The sequence below is a fragment of the Nothobranchius furzeri genome, chromosome 9 (assembly GCF_043380555.1).
Source record: "Nothobranchius furzeri strain GRZ-AD chromosome 9, NfurGRZ-RIMD1, whole genome shotgun sequence".
Classification (NCBI taxonomy): Eukaryota; Metazoa; Chordata; class Actinopteri; order Cyprinodontiformes; family Nothobranchiidae; genus Nothobranchius; species Nothobranchius furzeri.
Genome location: NC_091749.1, coordinates 56,345,366 through 56,370,690, shown reverse-complemented (window position 1 = coordinate 56,370,690; position 25,325 = coordinate 56,345,366). Strand labels below are relative to the sequence as shown.

Here is a 25,325-nt window from a genome sequence, read left to right as displayed (position 1 = left end):
TATTTATTTAGTCTGGCTCGCCAAGGTAGGCCCAAGTGGCTAGAGAGAGGGAAGTCTGGACCTCCCTGCATAGGCTACTGCCCCTGCGACCCGACCCCCAGATAAGAGGCCAAAAATGGATGGACTGATATTAAAATTCATTTTAACTTAGCCAAATCTACCTTAGCTTTTCAATCTTAAGAAATTGTATGAATTAGACATGAGCAACTTGATTACTTTTGCACTCAATGGTTTAATAATGTGCATTATCTTTATGCATTCAACACCTACTTCAGCTCCAACAAACACAACTGTGTGTACAAACAGACATACACAAACACATAAAACAAACTTTGTTTGACCTACTTTAGGATTCTTTCCATTTACTGTGATGGAATCGGTGCTTACACCAGGGTTATCTAGAGGGAGCTGACCTGCTTTTCAAGGAACAAATAAATAAACTTTCTTTTACTATTATTATTATTATTATTATTATTATTATTATTATTATTATTATTATTATTATTATTATTATTGTAGCTGTTTAGAATTTAATGTCAGTGTTACTGTAAAGGCTTATATCAAGTCAACATGTTCATGTCACATACAGCCATTTTTAAAAGATGCTTTTGAGAGTAGAGTAAAAAAAAACCTTTTATGATACCTAACTGGGGAAATGTTTATCATAACAGCAGCAATTACAGAAGCAAAATAGAGACTGAGGATAGGAGTCATTAGAAATGTAAGAGTTAAAATACAAGAAAACATAATACTATTGGAGTATTGTAGGGAAAAGTATCTATGAGTGGCAATAATCAAACTTGTGCACGTTGAATGACAACATAAATGTACAAAATACAAAAACACAGGGTGCTGTCAGCTCATGTTGCCCACAACTGACAACTCCTCTGTACCACTATTCTTTCCAGTCATGGTTTACTCGTTGCAAGCTTAAAACCTATACCCAACTTTTCTTTAAAACATGTATATTTTATTTAGTCAATGGCACGCAATTAATTTATTGATTTCTATCCATCCATCCGTTTTCTGAACCCACTTGTCCACGAAGGGTCGCGAGGGGGTTTGTGCCTATCTCCAGCGGTCAACGGGCAATAAGGCGGGGTACACCCTGGACAGAGTGCCAGTCTATCACAGGGCAACACAGAGACACACAGGACAAACAGTCATGCACACACACACTCACACCTAAGGACAATTTGGACCGACCAATCAACCCTACAGTCATGTTTTTGGACTTTGGGAGGAAGCTGGAGTACCCAGAGAGAACCCACGCATGCATAGTCGTATGTAGTTATACACACTCTTTTTCGTACCAATGTGGACGAGATGCATCTCAAACTGTCTTGGTTAACTATGGAGGCAAAAGTAAAGTACAGCCTTCTGATGTTTATGCAAAAGGTCATGATTAACAACACACACTATTTTAAAGAAAGACCATTACTCAGTGGATAATGTCATGAGCTTAACACATGGCAAGTAAGTAACAATATGGTCATAGTGCCAAGACCCAGAAGCAATTTTATGAAAGAAAACTATTCTGTGTAGAGGGGCTATGGAGTGGAATTCACTCCCATGTGGTATCAGAGACATCCAAAATCATAACATTTTCAAGAAGACCATAAAACAAATTTTATTGTTTTAAAAAATGTATTTTCGCTTGTTCTTATTTATTGTTGTTGGGTAAGTGGTCGGATATATCCCATCTGTTGGGGTTCATCTTGCGGCCAGCAGTGGGCGGTTTTTGCAGCTATGAATTTTCATAGGTGTTTAGACTAAGTATGTTTTATTTGCATGTGCTGTTGATTGCATTATTGTATTTTAATACTGTGGACCCCAGGAAGACTAGCGACCACTGCTGTGGAAGCTAAAGGGGATCCAAATAAACAATAAACAATAAACAGGGAGAACACGTGAACTCCATACAGAAAGATCCCAGGCTGGGAGGCGAATCCAGGACATTCTTGCTGCAAGGCAACAGCTCTAACCACTGCGCCCAATGTGCAGCCTTATTAATTTCTATTTCCAACATTTCTGAAAGAGCGCAGCATGCTGGGAAATTTGTTCCATTCAACCAGTAATCAGCAAGTTGAATCATAAATATTTCTGTTAGCTTTATTTTAGCGTCTCAGTTTCTACTTCGGACTGAGTCTGCTTATTTTTAGCTTCCATAGTTATCAAGTGAAAATGACGGTTGTGCAGTTAGCAGCTACTCTGGCAATGGCTGCATCGCCATGGGCGGGGTTGTAAGCAATTCTAGGAAGCACCAGCTCTGGCTCAGCTTTGAGTTGGTGCCATATTAAGCACTGGTTCGGAACCAGAAAACTGGTGCTACGACTGTTGAGAGTGAAAGAACCGGTGCTAAGTCGGACTCTGGCGCTGAACCAGCTCTGGATCCAGCTCGGTTGAAAAATCCTCAAAGGAGACGTTTTATATTAAGCATTAAAAATAAAATAAAAAAAATAATATGTTTATGTTTATATATTAAGCAGACACTTTTGTCCAAAGTGACTTACAAGTTATAATCGGCATGATGCCCTTGAGGCTAACAACAACAATAACAACAACAACAACAAACAGTTTTCAGTTAGTCGTAGGTGGCAGTTAGGCAGCATGATGAATCATGGAGAGGAGGGAACAAGGAGTGGACAGTAGAGAGGGGGACGGGTGCAGGGAGGGTGCAAGTTTAGAAGATGCTCTCTGAAGAGCAGGGTCTTCAGGAGTTTCTTGAAAATTGGAAAGGAAGCACCTGCTCTGGTAGTGCTTGGTAGGTCATTCCACATTTGTGGAACAATGCATGAGAAGAGTCTGGATTGTCCTGAACGTGGTGTAGGCACTGCTAGCCGACAATCCTGTGATGACTGGAGCGGCCGAGGCGTAAGCCTTTTCAAGAGGATTCAGGTAGATGGGAGCCATACTATCTCGGACTTTGTATGCTAGTGTTAGCAGTTTGAATTTGATGCGTGCTGCTAGCGGTAGCCAGTGGAGCTCAATGAACAGAGTGGTGACATGTGCTCTTTTTGGCTGATTGAAGACCAGACACGCCGCTGCGTTCTGGACCATTTGAAGAGGTCTCACAGTACAGTGTCCTTGGGCAAGACACTTAACCCACATTGCCTGCTGGTGGTGGTCGGAGGGACCGGTGGCGCCAGTGCTCGGCAGCCTCGCCTCTGTCAGTGCGCCCCAGGGCAGCTGTGGCTACATTGTAGCTCATCCCCACCAGTGTGTGAATGTGTGTGTGAATGGGTGAATGACTGGTTGTGTTATAAAGCGCCTTGGGGGGTTCCAGGACTCTAGAAGGCGCTATATCAAATACAGGCCATTTACCATTTACAGCCTGGAAGACCAGTTGAAAGGGCATTGCAGTAATAGAGGCGGGAAATGACAGTAGATTGCACCAGGAGCTGGGTGTTATGTGTTAGGTATGGTCTGATCTTCGTATGTTATACAGCGCAAAGTGGCATGAATGAGCAACAGAGGCAACATGATCTTTAAAGGTCAGGTGTTCATCAATCACAACACCCAGATTTCGAACTGCCTTTGAAGGAGCCAGAGATAGGAAGTCATTTTGGATTGAGATATTGTGCTGTATGGATGGTTTTGCTGGGATGACAAGCAGTTCAGCTTTAGAGAGGTTGAGTTGGAGATGGTGGGATTTCATCCATTTTGATATGTCAGAGAGACAGTTTCATATTCGTGCAGAGACAGTGTGGTCGTCCGGTGGAAATGGTAGATAGAACTGGGTGTTGTCTGCATAGCAGTGGTAGGAGAAGCCATATAATCGAATGATCTCACCCAGTGAGGTGGTGTCTATGGCCAAGACAAGGGGTCCTAGTACAGAGCCCTGGGGGACTTTTGTAGCAGGATGGTGCATGGTAGAGGATTGTCCAAGCCAAGATACACTGAAAGTGTGTCCTGTGAGGTACGATTCAAACTAGGTGTGTGCTTTCTCTATGATGCCCATGGTAGAGAGTGTGGACAGTGTCAAATGCAGCCGATAAGTCAAGCAGGATAAGCACTGAGGATTTGGCAGTCACTTTAGCTTCTTTTAAGGATTATGTCACTGCTAACAGAGCAGTTTCAGTTAGGGACGGGTCCCTTTGACATTTGAATTGATCTGGTACTAATTCCCGGTACCTACGAATCGATACAGGTACTTAACGGTACCAATTTTCGATACTTTTGAGTGTTTAATATTTTAATTCTCTTTTATAATTATATATATTTTTTCTCAATTTATAACCATATTTGATAAATATCACGATAAATAACATACAACTGTTTGTATTTTAACATCGTCCTTGTAGTTTTATAAGCTGATAATTGAACTGAAGCAAACATCTTTGCTGTGAACTAAATTTACTGTGTATCTCCATTCCTTTTGCAGTCCTTTTTCAATTGATTTTTCCCACTGGGAAGTTGGAATTTCCGAGGAGAAAGCGAACGCACCATCAGATGAAAACAATGGTGGCATAGGAAGCTAACATATCAAGCTACGTTATCCTAAACAGTTTATTTAACTGCTGGAGCAGATTTAAACGATGATGCCTCACACTTAAATCGTTGTCACTGGCTTCATCTTCACCCAATCACCCGTCGCATTTAGTAAAGTGAAGCTACTGCGCGTTCATGTTCTTCTAGTCGGAATTTCGGAGTTCCGAGGAGAAAGCAAACGCACCATTAGTGAAACGGAAGCTAACAAATCAAGCTAACATTATCTTACATTTTATTTACCTACCGGAGCAAATTAAGATGAGGATGTCTAACTTAGATCGCTGTCGCTGGTTTCATCATCACCCAGTTACCCATCCCATTTAGTGAAGTGGATCCAAGCTTTAGCTTTCGTTCTTTCTACCATGCTGCTCTGTTTACAACTCGCTCGCAGCGACCGATGACATAACGCTCTTGCGCATGCGCAGCTGTCTAGGCAAGTTCTCGTTGTGAAGGACGGGTAACAAAACGAGGCACAGTTTCAAATGAAGTGAATCGGTGCTCGGTCTGTACTGTGGAATTCGGTCGGTACCTTAAAAAGTACCGAATTCGGTACCCATCCCTAGTTTCAGTGGAGTGGCCCTTTTTGAACCAAGATGGATAAGGGCCAAGCAGACAGTTTTGTGAGAGGCATTCTGTGATCTGCTTGAAAGCCACCCTTTCAATAATTTTGGACAGAAAAGGGAGGAGAGAGATAGGTCAGTAGTTCTCCACATGATTTGGAGGAAGAGATGGTTTATTTAGCAGCGGTTTAACCTGAGCTTGCTTGAGAGAGGTGGGAAATGTACCGGATGTCAGTGAAGCGTTGATCACATGTGTGACTGCTGCGGCTACTGTAGGAGCAATAGCTTAGAACAGCTTAGTCAGAATGGGGTCGAGTGGGCATGTAGTAGGGCGGCTGCACGTGAGAAGCTTGGACACACAGTTCTCAGTGAGAGGGGAAAAAGAGGAAAATGAAGCAGTGGGGCCTGAGATGGTTGGGCTAGAAGGAGTTTGTGGTAGCGAATGTTCAGGAGTGGCCAGTTGAGTAAACTGTTTGCTTATAGCTGCCACTTTGTCAGTGAAGAATGAGGCAAAGGTGTCAGCTGAAAGATTGTTGGTAGGAGGTGGAGAAGGAGGGTTGAGCAGTTTTGAATGTCGAAAATAGTTTCTGAGAGTCAGTAGAGCTGAGAATTTTGTCAGTGTAGAAAGCTTTCTTTGCATCAGTGATGCTGACAGAGAATGAGGACAGTAATTATTGAAATTTCAATTGATCACCTGGATTTTTTTTGCGCCATTTCCGTTCCGCAGCTCTAAGATTGGTGCGTAGAGACCGGAGGGTATCATTTAGCCAAGGGTGAGACTGAGAGGATCTAGCAGGTCTAGTGGCCAAAGGGCACAAGTTGTTAAGACAAGAGCAGAGTGTGGAGCAGAGTGACTCGGTGGCATCATTCACTTCATAAGCAGAGAATGTGTTGGGAGATGGAAGAGTGGAGGCAACAAGAGAGGAAAAGTGGTTGGGTGCCAGATTGCGGCGGTTGCGGCGGAATGAGACCATTGGGGAGGAAGCAGTGGACCTCCCCTGTAGAGTCGAGCTGAAATGGATGAAGCAATGATCGGAACAATGCAGCGGTGTGACAGAGATTGTGTTTCTGGTGAAAATGAGGTCAAGTGCTTTTCCAGCTTTGTGAGTTGGAGGACTTTGTACTAGTTTTAGATCAAATGATGACATTAGTGACAGGAAGCCTGATGAGCTGGGATTGTCCAGGTGACTATTCATGTCTCCAAGGACCATTGTGGGACAGTCGTGCTCAAGAATGGAGGAGAGCAGGGTGTTGAGTTCATCAAGAAAGTCTCCGAGTTGACTTGGTTGGCGATATATGACAAACAAAAAGAATTTTTACGGTACAGTTACCTGGATGGCATGGTATTCAAAGGAGTTGTATTTAGTGATGGGTAGCAACTGACTGTATATCCATTTGTTGGAAATTAACATGCCCGTTCCACCACCTCAGCCAGATGCACGGAAATTGTTGTTGGGGTTATTAGGAGCGAACAATTAGTAAGCTTCAACTTACTTTTGGATTCTTCAACAAATTCTGTAAATATGTAAATATTTACTGATTTATTAATTAATTAACATATTCTTAGATATACGGGGCACCATTCCCCTTCAACCGGGGAAAAATTGAACCCAAAACTCTTATCAGTCTTTCTTGAAGTTCGTAGAATCCTTGGAGCAGAGACCTCTCTTCGACACAACAAAGCTACTGGAGACGAAAATCTGAATTTTATAACGTTTAATTAACAATTTGTCAAATGAATAAACAGTGGCATAAATGAATAATAACCATGTGATATGATTGAAGATGGATGTGTTTGCGTGTGATGGAGGATGTATGAATGGGGTCCTTTGTTCTCACAAAGGAGTAGTGTGTGTGTGCGTGTGTATGGATTCAAAATGGAGTCTTGAATACAAGATGGCTGACCCCTTTGTCTGGCTAAAGTGTGGGTGGCAACTTGCACTTTAACTTCCAAAGCACTTAGAATCAGTAGTAACTTAACCTTAAATCACTCAAAACATTTCAAAGGATCATGAAACAACACAAAAGATTAATCACAAGTTAATATCTTTTAGTTTATCAGGCTGGCCATGGCCGAAACATTTAAAGATATTCAAACAATGATAAATAAGCAGTTTATTCTTTCAAAATGACCTGACGGACGTGTTTGGGAACGAAAGAGGAAGACACGAAGCTACTTTTTAAGCAATAGCGCGGTTTTATTGCTTATTCTGGACTATAGAGGAAACGGGAGAAGAAAAGGAGAGAGAGAAATGAGTTTTCTGATCACCAGAACAGCAAGGCGTCCCCCGCTGTTTGATTTGACGGTTCTCCGTGTTTCTCCGCAGTTTTCAGCGTCATCCGTCGGTTTGATGCTTTCTCCGTTGTTTGGCGTTCTCCGTGAGTGTTTCTCCACCGGCTGGACACAAAGAGAACGAAGTTTCTTTTGTGCTGAGTTTGACAACTTACAGCGTCTCTGAGAGCTGGATGGAGCTCCGCTCGTTCCCAGTCAGGTCCTGATGGAGTTGGAGTGTAGTTTCCAGCAGTTCCGTGGGCTCAACTTGGGCACTTAGAGCTTCCGCGTGCTCAAGGGAGTCGGAGCGTTCGACAAGCGTGTCCTTACCGCCAGGTATCCTGGGCAAAAGAACGGGGTTCCTTTGTCTTTCCTGATGATTTATAGTCTGAGTTTGCGGGAAAGCTCCGCTGACTCCCACACATGCACAGAATGTGTTTCTGGTACTAGGCGGTGATCACAATGCTTCCGTGTGCAAAGCATCATGGGAAATGAAGTTTCTTGGCGCTGATGTGATTATTTGCTTTTCAAAGCAATTTAAGCACAGTCATTTTGGAGAAAATCACTGCATAGTAATTTCCTCATGAGGTCAGACCCTCAACATTGTGGTTAATTGAGAGAGCAGATGGAGTAGCATTGTCACTGAAGATGTTTGCAGCCGCAAGCGAAACCATCAGCAAGGTAAAGAAAAACCTTATCTGTGTTTAAAAAAGAACCAAAAATGGAACATTCACAGACATTAAATATGCAGGTTTGTACACACTGGGCTGCAAAACTACATTAGAGAAAAACAGTGTTTACAAATTCACATCTCACAAAAATGTATATTTTACTTTCTGGATTAATGTATTTTCTGATCATAAGGTTATGATTGTGATGGTATCAGGTGCAAACAAGGAAAAGACTCAAGATGTTCAGTAGTGATTTTTGCAAGGTTGTGTTTCAATTATCCAGTTGGTTCAAAAGGCTTACAAAATGATAAATGTCTTTTTTTACTTAAAGGTGTGGAACACTGAAAAAACTGTTTTAAAAATCATTTTTCTGACTATGAGCGTTCGCTCTGAGTTTTCATGCAGGCTGAACATGAAAATAGTCTCCTGCACCTACCTCCTGCATTAGCTTCTGATAGAACATAGACGTTGATTTGAAAATCCTGACAGATCTGCGTCTCATTGTCACTTAATGTTCTGTTAAGAAGGCTGTTGGTTTAGCATCCAGGAAACAGCAGATAACATCTTGACAAGAAGGAGCTAACTATTAGCACTAGCACCTCCACCACACAGCAGAACTCCTCCAGGCTTGTGTTATTTGTGGAGTTAAAAAAATCCTGCAAGTCACGTTTTTCTGTTATCCAATCTGAGACAAAATGTCCAAAAATCAGAAAACAAACCTCCTGTCTGAAGTCCAGCTGTGATGTGGCCAACTTCTGATTCCTGGAAATGGTGCACTGGTGTGTTTTTTTTTGCCCCAGAGTATGACTTACAAGGCATTAATTCCTACTAGAGACCACTGCAAATGTATTGATTAAACAAGTGTCCCACACCTTTAAATAAACTGGTGATCCCTTTATAAGGCCAAAAGACACCATTCAGTATGAAATCGGGCTACCTTATTAAAACCAAACACTTTTGAAAGCAAACCAACCATCCAGCAAACAAATTCAACATGATTTTCCACAAGTCTTAGTATATCCTACTTTAACCCCACATACTTGCATTTAAAGGATCCACATTAATGTGGTTTTATAAAAATCGAAGTCTGTCTTGATACTGTCTGTAATATGTTTGTTCATTTAATCCTTTTTTTTATTTATAGGTATGTACCCTAATTACATTGGACAAATAATGAATTGTTGTATTGTTCTTGTTGTACTAACCACCTCAATTTCTACATAATACTTTACCCATTCTATTGAGAAGAGTCATAAAGAGTTAAATAAATTAATTATAGATTATCCTACTTGAATGTTAAAAATAATAATAACACTAATAATTGAGCAATGTTAGGACGACGGACTTCCCCCCGGTAATCAGATCTTGCACAAAACAATCATAAAATAAAGAATCTGCATCACAAACACGTCCGACCCCACAGCTTCATCATGCAGAATTTTAAATGACAATATTGAGGGTTTTTTTTTAAAGCAGCTTTTACAACCTCACGTGACCTCACTCTGTGAAGGATCTCCTTTGTTTCTGTCTCTAATTGCAGCCTCTTTAAAGTTTTAATAGCAGCCTGTAAAATATTGATAACAAATATCAGCTGGAAGCCGGCGTGGTGTGTTGGCAGGTTAAAACAGGCCCACCTTTGGGCTGCGTCTGCCTTCACTGGCATGTTTCCATCGTCTTGTGGTTGCACAGATGTGCACAGGCCCCTAATGTTCTCTTCCAGAAGGAAGAAACAAGTAATGGCATTGTGTTTTGGTGTACCAACACATTCACATGTTCCTTTTAGGATTTAGGGTGGATAATGTCACAAGTGAGGTAAACACAGATAGATTTTACAGATCAGCAATCTACTATTTCCCCTGCAGATTCATTTACCTGACAACGACATCAGGCTGAGTCTGACAGCCCTGGCCCCTGAGGCAATGTCTGCCTCCATATGGTGTACTTTACACTGGCTTGGCAGACAAGCGCAGCATATTTGCTGACTTTTAGCCCTAAGGCATACAAACACAGGTCACCCTTCAGTTAGAATTACCCAGATTCAGTGTCAAAATTGCAGAGAGCTGCAGAATGCATTTATAAATTAAATGAAAATGAATGAGTGCATTAGAATGAATGCAAATAAACATTGAGAGAGCAACAAATTATTTTAAATCTCTAATAATAAATGTGTCCAATTCTGCAGAAAAGGAACTAGAGCTCTATAAATTTAGAAAATAAGAAGAAAAATTAATTAAAAAATATTTTTTTCTGAACCACATTTCAAAATGAAAAACTTTGTTTCATGAAAAGATAAAACGGCTGTGTTGATGCTCTTTGTGGATTCTGGAGCAATCTCTCATTTATCTCTATCCTTAAATATAGCAGTTCACCCTGCTGCTAAAAGCCCGCCTCAGCAGATTCTCTCTTTCTCTGCACCCTTTAATATTGATGATTCTCACAGGATAAAATAAGTTAAGTGGAGATATGGTAATCCCTCCTCCACTCGCTGAACTCATTTGTTTACTCTGGGGTGACTCCACTGATGTAGCCATGTCTCTTTAGCCACATATAATTTCACGTTTAGCAAACACTCCCCACCTTTTATGTTCCCTCTACCAAGGTCATGAAAAGCTACATTTTTACAACTTCTGGAATTAATTATTCACAGATTAAATGCATTAGATTTTATGTATGAAATCTGTTGTCAGCGCTTACCTCTGCTAAATAAAAAAGTTAGCCTTGGTATTTATTTCTGTTTTGTTTCCTTTCGGAGCCATATATTAGATGCATAATGAGTGTTATTTAGTTCTTTTTTCTAACTAAACATTGAGAAACATTTTTTTTCTACAGGGTCACAAAAAAAAAGCTTTAGAATTAAATACGTTTGATTAAGTTATTTTTCCAACATCCATTAGCCTGCAGCCATGTCCTAGACTGAGCAGTCAAGGACTTCAAAATGACGTGTTTTTTTTACAACTTCTGACCAAACCACTGATAAATATTAGGCTACAGTAAATAATGCAGTTTGGGTAATAATGTTGCATCTGCATCAATAAAAAAAATACACAGACAGAACCTGGGTTAATCACATGTGACTATCACTACTGTGAGTAAAAATGTCCTGAACAGATTTCAGCAGGAACACAAATGTTGTTGTAAAGGGGCACAGCTGACGTGTTAGTAGAGGAGCAATAGGAAACCATTAACTTGACCATGTAGAATCATTTTACTCTGCTCATGGCTCATCACAGAGGGGGCAATCTGCAGTGGTGCACCACCCACAGCTGGAGCCTTAAGGTGTGGTTATTATAGTTTCATGGAAGATTACAATTTTCATTTGTACTGAAGACAAATTGAAACTGTTGCATAAAGCATTTGTACCAGAAACTGGTTTCAAGGTAAAACACTGCCTTTTACAGTTGACTGCCATAAATTTTAAATTTCACCGAAAAACATGTAATACTTGTTCTTTCGGAAACACAAGCTGTCACTCTTGACTTTTACATGCAGGATGAATGCGAAAATTGTCTTCAACTCCTTTGTCCTGCATTAGCCTCCTAAATAAAGTTGATGTGGAAATACTTTTAAAAAATACTTTCACGTCACAGGGAATTTTTTGATTTCAAAGACTCGCCCACCTCGGGTTGCAAAAGCTGAGTTGATTTAGCGGCCAGGAGAGAGCAGAGTGCATCTTGGCTAGTAGAAGCTAATTGTTAGCATTAGCAACTCCACACTGTGGCAGAACATGTTCAGGTTTGTAATTTGTGGAGATAACACATCAGTGTTGCACCTTGAGGCTTCAAGACAGAAGAGCAAACAGAGGCAGTGGGAGAGTCATGCTGTTGCTGTTAGCCAATCAGAGGCAAAATAATGTCATAAATATTAAAGGTGCAGTATGTAAGAATTTAGTGAAAATTTTACAGTGACAAAATCGCAAAAGAGTCTAATGTTTCAGTCAATTTGGAAGGAAGGTTATACTGAAACATATATTATATCCAGCTGGCTGCAGGGGTTGTCAGTTCTTCTCCTTTCAAAACAAAGTAAGGAGGGACATAACTACTGTTTACCATCGGTGAGTGTGGGGTTGCCGTGTCTCCTGCGAGCTAATACTGCAGCGCCAACAATTGTAATTTGCCAATGGCGAGCAAATCCTCTGAAAATATAAAATAAATAAATAAAAAGCTCTTGAGTTGTTTAAAGTGGTTGCAGTAACCACAGGGCATCATTTTTAATTCATTTCTACATAATGCACCTTTAATGAGTAAGGCTCAAAATCCAGCCATCATCTGCTACCCCCCTCTCTAAGAGAACCCTTGCAACTTCAGAGTTACCCTCACTTAGCTCTGCCCTGTTTAGTTTAGATTTTTATTCTCCTTTAACCTTTTAGTTTGTAATCTAGTCTAGTTTTGGTTAACAGTGTTTTAGTGTTTTATCTTGTGCAAGTATTAGTTCTCCTCCTCTTGAGTCTTGTATTGCCTTCCACTCATCAGTCATCACACCTGTAAGTCCTTGTCATCAGTAATCATCTCACCTGTTGTATTCTTTGCTTTCACTCCTCTGTCTATTTAAGCTCAGCTCAGTCCTCTTCTCATTGTTGGTTTTAACATTTTGTGTATCCACTTTGTGCTCAGAGTTCTGCTCTTGGAAAATTAAGACTTATTTTGACCTCGCCCGACTGCTTCCCAGATTGCAGCTTTGCGTGGCATTCGGGTTCTAACTTCACCAAACTAGTTAGCTGTCACGTTTGGCTGAAAGGTTCAAATAAGGAGAATGTGCATAGGTCTTGAATCAAGAACATTTTATGACTTTAGTTATAAAATAAAAATAATAAACAAGTCTGAATATTCTGATTTCAGTCAACATGAACAAACAAATTCAGCAATTGTTTTGTTAGAAAATGTGTCACCTGAGCATGAAATGAGCATTTACCAAATCCATTTCATGGTAAAGTGGTGATCACTGAGGACAGAATGTTTGGATTCTGACTCAAGGTTACAGCAGCTCTAAACCAGAACCTCCCTGTGGATTCACTCTACCCAAACATTGGAAATGGACAGTGAATACCTCTAGATTGGGACTGAGCCAGACTGTTTGACAAAGGATTAATCTCAGTGAATCCATTACTTCATGAGACTCTGTGTTTGACGTGCCACCTGCATTAAGAACAGTTTGAAATGAAATAACTTGTTTGAAAACTCCACTAACTCAACTATGCTACGTTAAATCAGAATACACTTCAGCTTCTGAATATTTAGGTTTAAAGAAAGCCTCCTTTGGAATATAGAAATGATCTGATTCATCTTGTGTTTACATACGCTAATACAAATTAAGTAAAGGCAGCACATGCTCTCATGAATAAACTCATCGTCACAGCACGATTTCTGCAACGCCGGACAGCTTTGCAGGAATAATTCATTTTCACTACAGCCAACACTTGCAATTAAGCTTCATCTTCACTGGGATGTTGTCAGATTCCCATGCCCAGTTTTCTTTTTGAATGAATCACCTGTACACTTTAATTACTGAATCTCTTTCCCTGAGCCCACCCACCGACATCAGCCTGCCTCTTTTAGTCCTCAGCCTCATTATCAAACCGGTGCAGTTTCCCCCCCCCAGCAACCCCCATCCCTGATGCATGGATACTTTAAGCAAGAGTGATGATGGGCAATAAAAATGTTCGAGCAAAGCTGTATAAATGATCTGGGATAAATCTGTGTTTTGAAATTCAAACATGGGCCGGATGCAGCTTGAAGCAGAGACATCACATGTCTTACACGTACATTAGGTGGCGGTTTGAATGCTGAATCAGCTCCGTCAGATGTGAGATAACCCAAATATAATTTAATTTAATTTGCTAAGTGGTATTGGTTTTTCAGGCATATTCATGGCTCCAGTTAGATGGAACGCTTATTTTGCTTTACTTTTCATCCTGCTGCTTTTCTTTACCTTGGAAATTGAATTATATATCTGGTATATGATTAAATCAGACTTAAGACTAGACTATTTAAGTTTAAATTTCCTGACTTCCGTGGGAGTTTTTGGTCACTTAAGCCTAGTTTATGCTTCTGCGTTGCTTCCCAAGGAAGAGACGCACATGCATTGACAGAGGCCTTTTGCATTCAGACTTCTGTTTGCTGGGGGGTGTTGCAAAGCAATTCCCCACCAGGACAACAGAAAGTAGCGTAGGTAGCAGTACAGTGACGTATGATTTCCTTGAAAATCACTTCCACTGTCTGAAAAATGGCAAGCAACACAAGAAAGAGACGTTTGATCAAGTTGGAACTGTGTGAGCTAGAAATGCTCATCTTGCTGAAATACCAGCGAGAACGTAAAATGAGACAGTGGAGGCGGTTGGATGTCCATCCGCTGAACAGGACTAGGCAGACAACAGGCAAATTTTCAGGACTTGTGTGACCTGTGAGGGACATCTGTAATGGAGTTTAAAATGTAGTTGATCATTATGTATTCATTTTAATATTGTTTTAAAAGTGTGAAATTTATCATTTTTGTTGTATTTTATTTTGAAAAACAGAAGTGCAGGCTTCTCTGTTCTTTTCAACTACCGTTGCTTCCCATTCCTCACAAAGCAGTCTCGCATTGTGAGGGTAACCCTGGTTTCACACTGCAAGCATCAGCGGAACGGAACAGCAGCGGAGCGGCTCACTCGCGAACTTCAAAGTGATCGTTTTCACACCGGGAGAGTCTTGGTCGCGGCACGGCTTCCTCGCTGCGCCTCGCTGTACTCGCGAGATTCTAAAATCCCTGGAGACTTTTGACACCTTCCTCGTTGAGATCACAATGCCCGCGAGGAATCACACCGTTGCACTTCTCAAAAGAAACTAGTGGTAAACAAAGCCGTTCTGTCACACTTACTGACGTAAGTTATATATAACATTGCAACGTTGCATTTTATTTTGAAAATAACCGGGGATTTTACAATGAACCCGTGTGGTTTCCTGTATCGCACTATGTGAACTGCAGAAATGGACGTGTCCCAGAAGCGGCTCGTGGAAAAAATAGAACTTGATCCTATCTTTAGCGGCGCGGCACGGCATGCCACTTCTGGGACGCGCCTGGAAATTGCCGCGTCGCGGCTGGTTTGAAACACTCCACAGACTATAATTGGATTCTATTTGAAGCGGTGCCGCTTCGCTGATGCTTGCAGTGTGAAACCGGGGTAAGTCCAGTGCAGAAATGCTCCAGCATTTTGATAGAAAATCACAATTTAAGTTGTAAACTTTGTTTTATATAAATTAGTATTTCTTTTAAAACTGTTTCTTTTCATTTGGTCGTAGTTTAATTAGTGTTAAATTGTGTTTTATAGCTGTTTCTTTCTGCTGCAGCCATTTTAACAAGCCCCTAGTGGTTGGTTTGTGTGATAGCTTGAAACGTGTTCAGAGCCATTTTGTTCTCTTTTTGACATTAACCGTGCATTGTGGGAGCTACAAATGCTGTTGCTGACAGAGGACATGTTTGGAGAATTTTATCAATCAATCAATCAATCAATCAATCAAAGCTTTATTTATAAAGCGCCTTCCGCAACCCTGTCAGGAAGCCCAAGGTGCTGAACATGGTACAGTAGAAGGTAAATATATTGAATAAATCAAAAAATAAAATCAATTCAAATTACAAAATACAAATTACAAAAAAAGGTGAAACATTCTGGTAAAGGACAAATGTGGACAACAGTGGATAGAGTGAACCAATGAAAACTGTGAAATAAATTCAACATAAAAGAGAGCCAAAATCAAACATGTTCAGGAAACGCCAAGCGGAGGAGGTGTGTTTTTAGGCGACTCTTAAAGACTGGCAGAGATGGGGACAGCCTAACTGAGGGTGGAAACTGGTTCCAGAGTGACGGTGCTAGGACTGAGAAAGCCCGGTCCCCACGAGTATGACACCTAGAACGAGGGACAGCGAGCAGGCCTTGGTCAGAGGAGAGCAAAGCGCTTGATTGGGAATGTCTGTTCAGGAGTGTGGCTAGATAGGGGGGACCACCACCCTGGAAGAAATGATAAACAAAGATGAGGATTTTGAATTGTGAGCGATAGCAAACCGGAAGCCAGTGCAGGGAGGCCAGAACCGGACTGATGTGGTCCCGTTTCCTGGTCCCAGTCAGGAACCTGGCTGCGCTGTTCTGCACAACCTGTAGGCGACGCAGTGATGACTGACACAACCCTGCATAGAGAGAGTTGCAGTAGTCAAGCCTAGAAATAACAAAGGCATGCAGTACCCGCTCCAGGTGGGCTCTCGACAGCATATGCTTGATTTTAGCAAGGCGTCTCAGGTGAAAGAAACTGGACCGGATCACAGAATTGATGTGAGCATCAAATTTAAGTCCAGCATCAAGTTTCACCCCCAAACTGGTAACAACTGGTTTTGAGTAGGGAGAAAGAGGGCCAAGATCAGCATAACGATCCACATTGGACACAATGGAGAGTAAATCTGGTTATCGTCAGCATAGAGATGGAATGATAGGCCATGTTTACGAAAGATTGAACCCAGAGGAAGCAGATAAATGGCAAACAAAAGAGGACCAAGGATCGAGCCCTGCGGGACCCCCCAGCGGAGCCCCTCCCGAGATGAAAAAACATCACCCAGTTTAACGCAGAATGTCCTGTTGTGGAGATAAGATCTAAACCAATCCAGAGCAGACCCTTTGATCCCAACCCATCGTTCCAAGCGATCGAGTAGAATCGCATGGTCAACTGTGTCGAAGGCTGCCGTCAGGTCTAACAACAGAAGCACCACAGATGTACCCTGATCTAGTGATAGATAGATGTCATTTAAGACCCTCAGTAGAGCTGACTCTGTGCTATGGCCAGACCTGAACCCTGATTGAAAAACCTCAAATAGATCAGAGTTAGCTAAATGTGAGACCAGCTGCTGATAAACGACTTTCTCAAGCAGTTTGATGGAATAGGCAGGGTAGAGATAGGCCTGTAATTTTCGATCACAGAGACATCAGCACCAGGTTTCTTCAGGGTCGGCCGAACAACTGCTGCTTTCAAAGCAGCTGGGACCACACCTGTGCTGAGGCTCCCATTGATAATCTGACCAAGTAAAGGGCCAAGACACGGAAAGGCAGCCTTCCAGAGACGAGGCGGCAGAACGTCAAGTGGAGAGCCAGATGGCTTCTGCCTTGCAACAAGCTTACTCAGCTCAGAATATGAAACAGGATTGAGGGAGCTCAGGGTGGGTGGTGACGGAGGAAATGGAACAGGGTCAATAGAGCTACCAGAAATAGCTGCTCTAATGCCTGATACTTTGTGAACAAAGAATCTGTGAAAATCTTCAGAGTTTCCAGCAGCTGTAGGAGACATGGAGCTAGGCTCTTGATACACCAGAACAGAGTTCAGTGTTTTGTAGAGAATCTTGGGATTCCTGGAGTTTGTTTCAATGATGTCTGCAAAATAGGCCGTTCTGGCAGCCCTCACAGCATCCTGATAAGCAACCAGTGATGCTCTGAACAACTCAACAACTCATGTTTGGAGAATTTTATGTATTCTGCAGGTATGTGAGTTCTGTTAGTTTTTGCTCATGAGAGTTCTGCCATGTGGTAGTGTTTAGTCGTGTCCTTGTGCAGACTAGATTGCAATGTGTGTGGACTATTTGATGTAATTTTGTTAAATACATAAAGAATAGATATCTCGTGTTTTAAAGTGCATTGTAAGCTGAGAGAAAGTGGGCTCGCATTGGGAGGGAGCTACAAATGCTGTTGCTGACAGAAGACATGTTCTGAGAGAATTTTATGTCTTCTGCAAGAAATTAAACAGTGGAGAACCAACTTTCTGGGTGTCTTTCATGCCAAATCAGGACTGTTACACATGGACGCAAAAATGCATTTCAGGTAATTTTGTATGTCGGTTGATTGATTCGATGAGCTGGTTCGTTGATTGGAACCACTGATAAAGCAACAGGGGACACACAACATGCCACTAACTGTTGTCCAGAGACTGGCCATGACTGCATGTTTTGGCTTTTGGTGGCAGTCAACAGACTGTAGCTTCCAGCTACAAAAATGGCGTCCAGCAAAGTGTCGATGATTGTTTCAGAGGTCTGCAGGGCATTTAATACATTAAACGATATCATTAACGACGCAGAAGCATAAACTAGGCTTCACAGAGCTTCCACAGCACTGGCTCCACTCTGCCTTGATAAGATGGGGAGTGTTCACATCCCTATAGCCTGGATTTGTTTCTGTGCACAATCGCTATTTTAAGTCCTCATCCCAAGGCGGTCTGCTTCAGACTGAACTGGTCCAACACACCCACTACTGACTGATTGGCTGGCTCAAATTCTAGTGTACCATTTGGGGAAGCCTCCAATTGGCAGATAGAATCAGCCAGCAGGGGCTTCTCGCTTGCTCAGTTCATTAGCATTCTAGATATTGTGGAGTAAACAACGCCTCTAACTGAAACCACCTATTTTTCCTCTGTCCCTCTCGGAGGAACACACACACACACACACACACACACACACACACTGAGCGCTGCCAGGCTTGAGCTTCGCCAGGACAGACACAGCAGAGCAGGATGCTGTATCAGTCTCCAAAGCAACACTGCTCACAGTGGCTTTGTGTATTTTAAGGGAGACACCACAGACTTCTCCAAGCAGCTTTTCCCCTGCCCTCGTGCTCGGAGATTACACATTCCTAAAGTGTGTGTGTGTGTGTGTGTGTGTGTGTGTGTGTGTGTGTGTGTGTGTGTGTGTGTGTGTGTGTGTGTCATCTGGCCTGGACCAAGCAAAATGTGGAAGTGGCATAATTTACTTCACTCATCAACTGCAAGCTTTTGTTCAAATAGTGATGTGGTATGAGTAGATTAGATTTCCAAATACCAACAAGCATAATGACATAGACTTGCTTTTGGCTCCACACAGTGAAAGCAACTAAACCATACATTTCTCAGAGAAGCCTGCTGCTTTTGAGGGATGATTGTAGCGTTATGGATTTATGCTCTTTTATGAAAGAGAAACCATGCTACGTATTAATTCGGAATATTAATTTTAATAAATCAATAACCAAATTTTATATTGTTCAGAAGACTCAAAGTTTGTTTTCATCCATAAACTGCCGATAATATCTGAGTGTCTGTGTTTCAGTTCAATGAGGAAACAAGTTTGAAGGATTAACAGTTTTAATTCTTCAAATTAAACTAATGATTTTGAAAATTGACAAACAGGAAATAACAATCACATTGGCAACTTTGTGGGACAATCTTTTAACAGTTTATATGCTGTTCTTGCTCAAATAGACCTTCTGGTGAATTTATGAAGATTGAGAATGTTGTGACATGAATGCGTGTGTGAGTCTGATTTAGCTTCAGGAAGAAACAGGTGTCTGAGTGAAGTGATGGTTTGGATAAACTTAGGTCTTATCAGAGAACTGCATCAAACGCTAAAACCGTGCTCTGTCTCACCGAACTCTTGTGGACCCTCTTTTGGATCCGGGCCGTGGAGGATGTTGTGGTTCATCCAGATGACACCGGCGGCTGACAGGAGACGTAGGTGTCGAACGGAACCGGTCCAGAGTTGCCCTCGGTACACGTGGATGGTAGAGCGTTTTATCGATGCGCTTTCTTAAGTTAATTCACTCAGAAATCAAAAGATTCGGTAATGAGTCTTCGTTAGAAGTCGCGATTCAGCTATTCTGCCTGGCTTGGCAGAAACAGCGTGAAAGGGGGGAAGAACGAGCCAACAGGCTCTGCCCCCCCTTTGGTTTTCAGGTCTGTTCTCTCCCGTTGTCCATCACGAACTGAATCATAAAACTGAAAACTTACCAAAAACCTCTCTTCTCAAAGCAAAACATGTGCGTCATCAAATGTGTCTGGAGTTTACTGTGGGCAGATGTGTGTGGGTGTGTGTGAATGTTTGTGTGCTTGAGTGTGAAGGTCAGTACCACACATTCAACATTATCTACTTAAGTGTGGATTCATTAATCCATTATAATTACCCCAAAGCATACTAGTCATTCATTTGATTAAACACATTTATAATGAGCAAAATGATAATGGTTATTTTAACATTAAAATCACGAAAAAGAAGTTTAAACTTTATGTTTTGACTTGGTCTGGGTACAACTCATGTAAACACATCTTCTGGTAGACTGCAGGTGGCAGATGTTATGGTTTCCTCCCAGACTCGCTGGCGTTCAGGTCTTAATCTGTGGGTGAAAGTTCTCAGCGACCCAGCTATGACCCAGCTGCGTCCAACACCACCATTGTGACAGAAAACCCATATTTCCTCACGTTACATTCCCCCCTTTTTGTGACGACATGGAGGTCAAGCAGAGGCCACCTGACGTCACAACCACAATAACGTGATGTACTCGTGAAGGTAGACATCCCAGATGAAGGCAGGAACGATGAAGCGTCACCACAGGTCTCGTGTAGAAGGGAGTCTATCCTGATCAGATGATTAAGGCCAAAACTGTTGCAATCATTGTAAAGTAATCCACTTAGGGAATCTTGAAAGCAGAGCTATTTCAATAGCAGTTAATTTTCATCAGCAATAATGCAAAGGTATTCAAAGGATAAGCAGCTCGTGTGTCACACGGAGCTGGGCAGGTGATGTGTTCCTCAGGCGTAGTCCAGGCGAAGTCCAGTGACGACCTCGACACCGCTCGAACCACGACCGAAGCCCCATGCGACAGGAAACCAGTTGGTGAAGACGACCCCTCTGTTGGGACGTAGTCCATACGAGCTCGGAGAAGGAGACAAAGTGAGACAGCCCACACGATAGATAGCATTTGATGCAAAACAAAGAAATCAATCAAAACCTATTTATGGGTGCCTCTGGGAAAATGTGGATGCCTTTTGTGAATTATCTAAAGAAGAAATGTACTGCACCCTGTTCTACGTGTCATGTAAAAACGTGATGCAGAGAAAACACAAATAAAAGAAAGTAAATCCTAACTGATATGTGAGACTCAGCAGGCTGCATTAATTAAAGGCATATATATAAAAGAAATAATCATGAAAATGAAGGGCAAGTTGGCTTGTGGCCCTTTAAGGGAAATAGTAACAAAATAAAACCAAATTTGTAATCAAATATAATCATGCTACACAAAGCACTAATAAAAAGATAGAGATGTAAATCAGTTCTAAAAATGTAAATCAGTAGGTTAGTAATCCCTAAAGATGTGAGTTAGTAACAGGACCCTGGCTGGAGGCAGGTATCCTGAAAAAAAAAACCAAAGGATATCACATTTGTTAAAAATTCATCCCACAAACGAGATAATTTGTAACGGTCCACCAGTCAGTGGAAAAGAATCCGGTCAGAATAGAGTCGGTCAGAATAGAGTTTTGAATCTGGTATTGCGGACCCACAGAGACACGAGTTTGGACTTATCTGTGGGAGCAGGCTCATAAGCGATTTGGTTATCAAACTGTTTGTATCTTGTGTTACGAACCCACAGGGAAACTTGTTTGAATTTACCTGAGGGTTCCGTCCGGAACACGAGTGAAGCTGATGGTTTAGCTGTTAGATCAGAACCTGATTTTACCTGCTCAAAGTTGTGTTGCAGCTTTACGGAGGCGACTTTGTTGTGATCAGAAATAGTAGTGAACTGGAAATGCGAAAATGATGCTCGCAAAGCAGGAGGAGGCTCTCCACCCCCCTTTTGTTGCTCAAACCTATGCCATGTCTGTGAGACAGGAGAAGCATAACAAACAGTTCTTAAGCTCTTAAAAGCCCTATTACCAAGAAGATGCACAGTGTCACCTGGATCGTGCTGAAAGAGTAGGTGTTCAGATGTCCAAAGACCTGGAGGTGTTGGACTTGGAGGTTCTGAAAAGGAGTGATCCAAGGATGGTTGTGTCACGGGTGTCAAAGCAAACCTAGCTATGTTTAGAATCAGATACAGACATGACACTAGCTTTAGGAACATGGTCTGTCCTGAAAACTGAAGCCAAGAATACTTTATTCCCAAGAATGATGGAGGTTCCCACACTGAATCAGAAAAACCCGGTTTAACCAGAGTATTTACAGACTGACTAGAACTCCGCCCCGTAGAAGGTGCAGCACCTAACTCCGGGTCGGAGGTCAATGTTGTCAGCTGAATTGGTGGAAGGTCAGTGTCGATTTCTGCAATGACCCGCCCGCTCGGAGGAGGCGTTCCCCCGAACCGGTTGAAGTCCGCAACGGAAAACTCAGAGCCACTCAGCACCCCCCCTTTGTCAGGAGGGGCCCCGAGCATAGCATCACTGCACGCACCTACACCTCCCGGGCCGCGTTGCCTTCCCGAGCCCGTGAGAGAGGTGCGCGCAGCAACCACCGAGCCACCTTTAATATCGCCACTGACTACAGGACTGCTGGAAACCGCAGGGTTTTCTGTGTCGTCGTGGTCACCTGTAAGAGAAATCACAGGAAAGAGAGCACAGAGGCCCGAGACTAAGTCACACCCCTGTGAAAGGAGAAAAGAATTGGCCACCATATTAGCAGAGGTCACAAACTGAAAAGTGACAATGTCATTCACATAAAGGTCAAGATGTCCGGGCACAAACCCCTTAAATGGCATGGTAGCTCCGTCCGGAGACCACAAGTGTTTCACGGCGGCTGACTTTTCCATCACGCCCCGATAAAGAAGCTGGTTTGTGCATGAGGCGGACTGACGAGTAAAACAGACCTCTGACTGAAGCGGTGGGTCACAGCCTGAAGATTTCACACCCATGCTGGAGAGATGTTCAGCCTTTAACATGGATGACAGAGGAGAAGCATCAGGAAACAAAGGGTTAAGCACAACCTGTTTGTCAGAGAGGTTAACTATAGGCTCAAGAGATTTATTCAGCTTAAAAGCAGCAGAGAAAGTGTTGTTTATTTCAAACCTTGATATTGACGGTGGGTTTTTGACCCCCTGGAAGAAATAAAAGTAAAGAAAAAGCGTTATGACTGTAAACAGCATGTTGCATGAATTCACGTCATGAATTGCAGACCAGAACCACCTCCGACCCAGTGCAGCTGGCACCGAACCACAGCCACTAGACCACATTGCTCCCGACCGGCGGCACCCGCCTAAAACGGGCCCGTTCGGGCGGGCGGAGGGACCAGCGATGCTCGGCCGGTGAACAGTCTCCTGCGTCATGGCATGTTCTGGAAGCAGAACGTCAGAGAACCTTACACCAGGTGTAACAGTGCAAGAAAGATTTTGTCGTGTCTCGTCCATCTCCCATTAAGTTCAGAGCAACTCGCGTTTTTACCTTCTGAGCCGACGTAAAACTCCGGGCAGATTCCTTAATATGTCTCACACAAACAAGGACTGTCCGTAGCCTACTTAACTTTATGACACAGGGTAAAACAAGGAATTGTTGATAGAGAAATGAATACACACAACCTCACAAGATGGAAGAAAAAGGCATGGAACCGAGCAACGGAGGCTGTGAAAGCCGACCCGTCCACCGGTCCAAAATAAAAAATAAAAAAATAATAAACCCTACGCTGCCGTGTTGTTATCAGACGGACAACCGTAGCAAACTGTAGATTCTACACACCGTAGCGATTTACAAGAACCACCGCCAATGCGGGTTTTGTGAGGACACAGACTGACTGTGTCAGAAATGGTTTGACAATCTAACGGGACTTTAAAAAACGCACGCAATCTGAATGCAGTAACGCGGGACGGCCATGCTTCGCTTTACGACGTTTACCTAGCAATCAAGATACGGTAGGAGTCACCGAGCATTCCGTCTAAAAAGCGCACGCAATCTGAATGCAGTAACGCGTGACGGCCATGCTTCGCTTTACGACGTTTACCTAGCAATCAAGCTACGGTAGGAGTCACCGAGCATTCCGTTCAGATTCGGTTTCTATAAGTCGCCCATGCAATGGAGATATTTTCCACAATAGCTCGCCCACAGTGTCAACACACTGAGACGAAAGGTGTCCGAGAATTTAGTCTCGGTTCTGAGGTTCGGAGAATTTATTGATAATTTTAGGAACTGAGGATAAGCTGCTCACGGTAGCTCACCCAGCAATGGTCAGAGCGGAAACGTAGCTTTCCGACCTGAGGTTAGACTAGAGACGCGGCGGCGCGTCAAAATGGACAGAATTGAGTCAAAAGCACAACTCACACGTTCGCTCCGAAGGCGAAGATGGGATAAATCAAAGTTAGGTCTGTAATTTGCGGTCAATTTGAGATCGGAGATCTTCCCGGTCAAGTTTCCACCAGGACGCCTCCCGGAAGAGTGACTTCAGCGGAACAATTTCCGGTTAATTTCAAAATAAGACATCAAAGTGAAACACAGAGAAAAGCGTTGTTTGTAGCTTTTAGATGTAAGAAAGCAGACATATCGCAGATATAGAAGACTGGATACGCTCGCCATTAAATGTAGCGTTATGGATTTATGCTCTTTTATGAAAGAGAAACCATGCTACGTATTAATTCGGAATATTAATTTTAATAAATCAATAACCAAATTTTATATTGTTCAGAAGACTCAAAGGTTGTTTTCATCCATAAACTGCCGATAATATCTGAGTGTCTGTGTTTCAGTTCAATGAGGAAACAAGTTTGAAGGATTAACAGTTTTAATTCTTCAAATTAAACTAATGATTTTGAAAATTGACAAACAGGAAATAACAATCACATTGGCAACTTTGTGGGACAATCTTTTAACAGTTTATATGCTGTTCTTGCTCAAATAGACCTTCTGGTGAATTTATGAAGATTGAGAATGTTGTGACATGAATGCGTGTGTGAGTCTGATTTAGCTTCAGGAAGAAACAGGTGTCTGAGTGAAGTGATGGTTTGGATAAACTTAGGTCTTATCAGAGAACTGCATCAAACGCTAAAACCGTGCTCTGTCTCACCGAACTCTTGTGGACCCTCTTTCGGATCCGGGCCGTGGAGGATGTTGTGGTTCATCCAGATGACACCGGCGGCTGACAGGAGACGTAGGTGTCGAACGGAACCGGTCCAGAGTTGCCCTCGGTACACGTGGATGGTAGAGCGTTTTATCGATGCGCTTTCTTAAGTTAATTCACTCAGAAATCAAAAGATTCGGTAATGAGTCTTCGTTAGAAGTCGCGATTCAGCTATTCTGCCTGGCTTGGCAGAAACAGCGTGAAAGGGGGGAAGAACGAGCCAACAGGCTCTGCCCCCCCTTTGGTTTTCAGGTCTGTTCTCTCCCGTTGTCCAACACGAACTGAATCATAAAACTGAAAACTTACCAAAAACCTCTCTTCTCAAAGCAAAACATGTGCGTCATCAAATGTATCTGGAGTTTACTGTGGGCAGATGTGTGTGGGTGTGTGTGAATGTTTGTGTGCTTGAGTGTGAAGGTCAGTACCACACATTCAACATTATCTACTTAAGTGTGGATTCATTAATCCATTATAATTACCCCAAAGCATACT

At 42.4% G+C, this 25,325-nt stretch overlaps 1 protein-coding gene across 1 annotated transcript; it reads right to left on the bottom strand.

Moving 5' to 3' along the window:
* Positions 1 to 19,592: 19,592 nt before the first annotated feature.
* On the bottom strand, positions 19,593 to 24,317 carry LOC139071684 (uncharacterized). The gene is made up of 2 exons (XM_070554539.1): positions 23,171 to 24,317; positions 19,593 to 23,063 (listed from the first exon to the last, which is right to left on the bottom strand). Exon 2 carries the CDS (start codon positions 23,053 to 23,055, stop codon positions 21,265 to 21,267), a length of 1,791 nt encoding a protein of 596 aa, XP_070410640.1. The 5' UTR covers positions 23,056 to 23,063; positions 23,171 to 24,317; the 3' UTR covers positions 19,593 to 21,264.
* Between the last annotated feature and the right edge of the window lie 1,008 nt (positions 24,318 to 25,325).

What these genes read in the sequence shown, in the direction of transcription:
- LOC139071684 (XM_070554539.1), bottom strand. Translation starts at nt 23,055, where the DNA reads ATGACGCAGGAGACTGTTCACCGGCCGAGCATCGCTGGTCCCTCCGCC.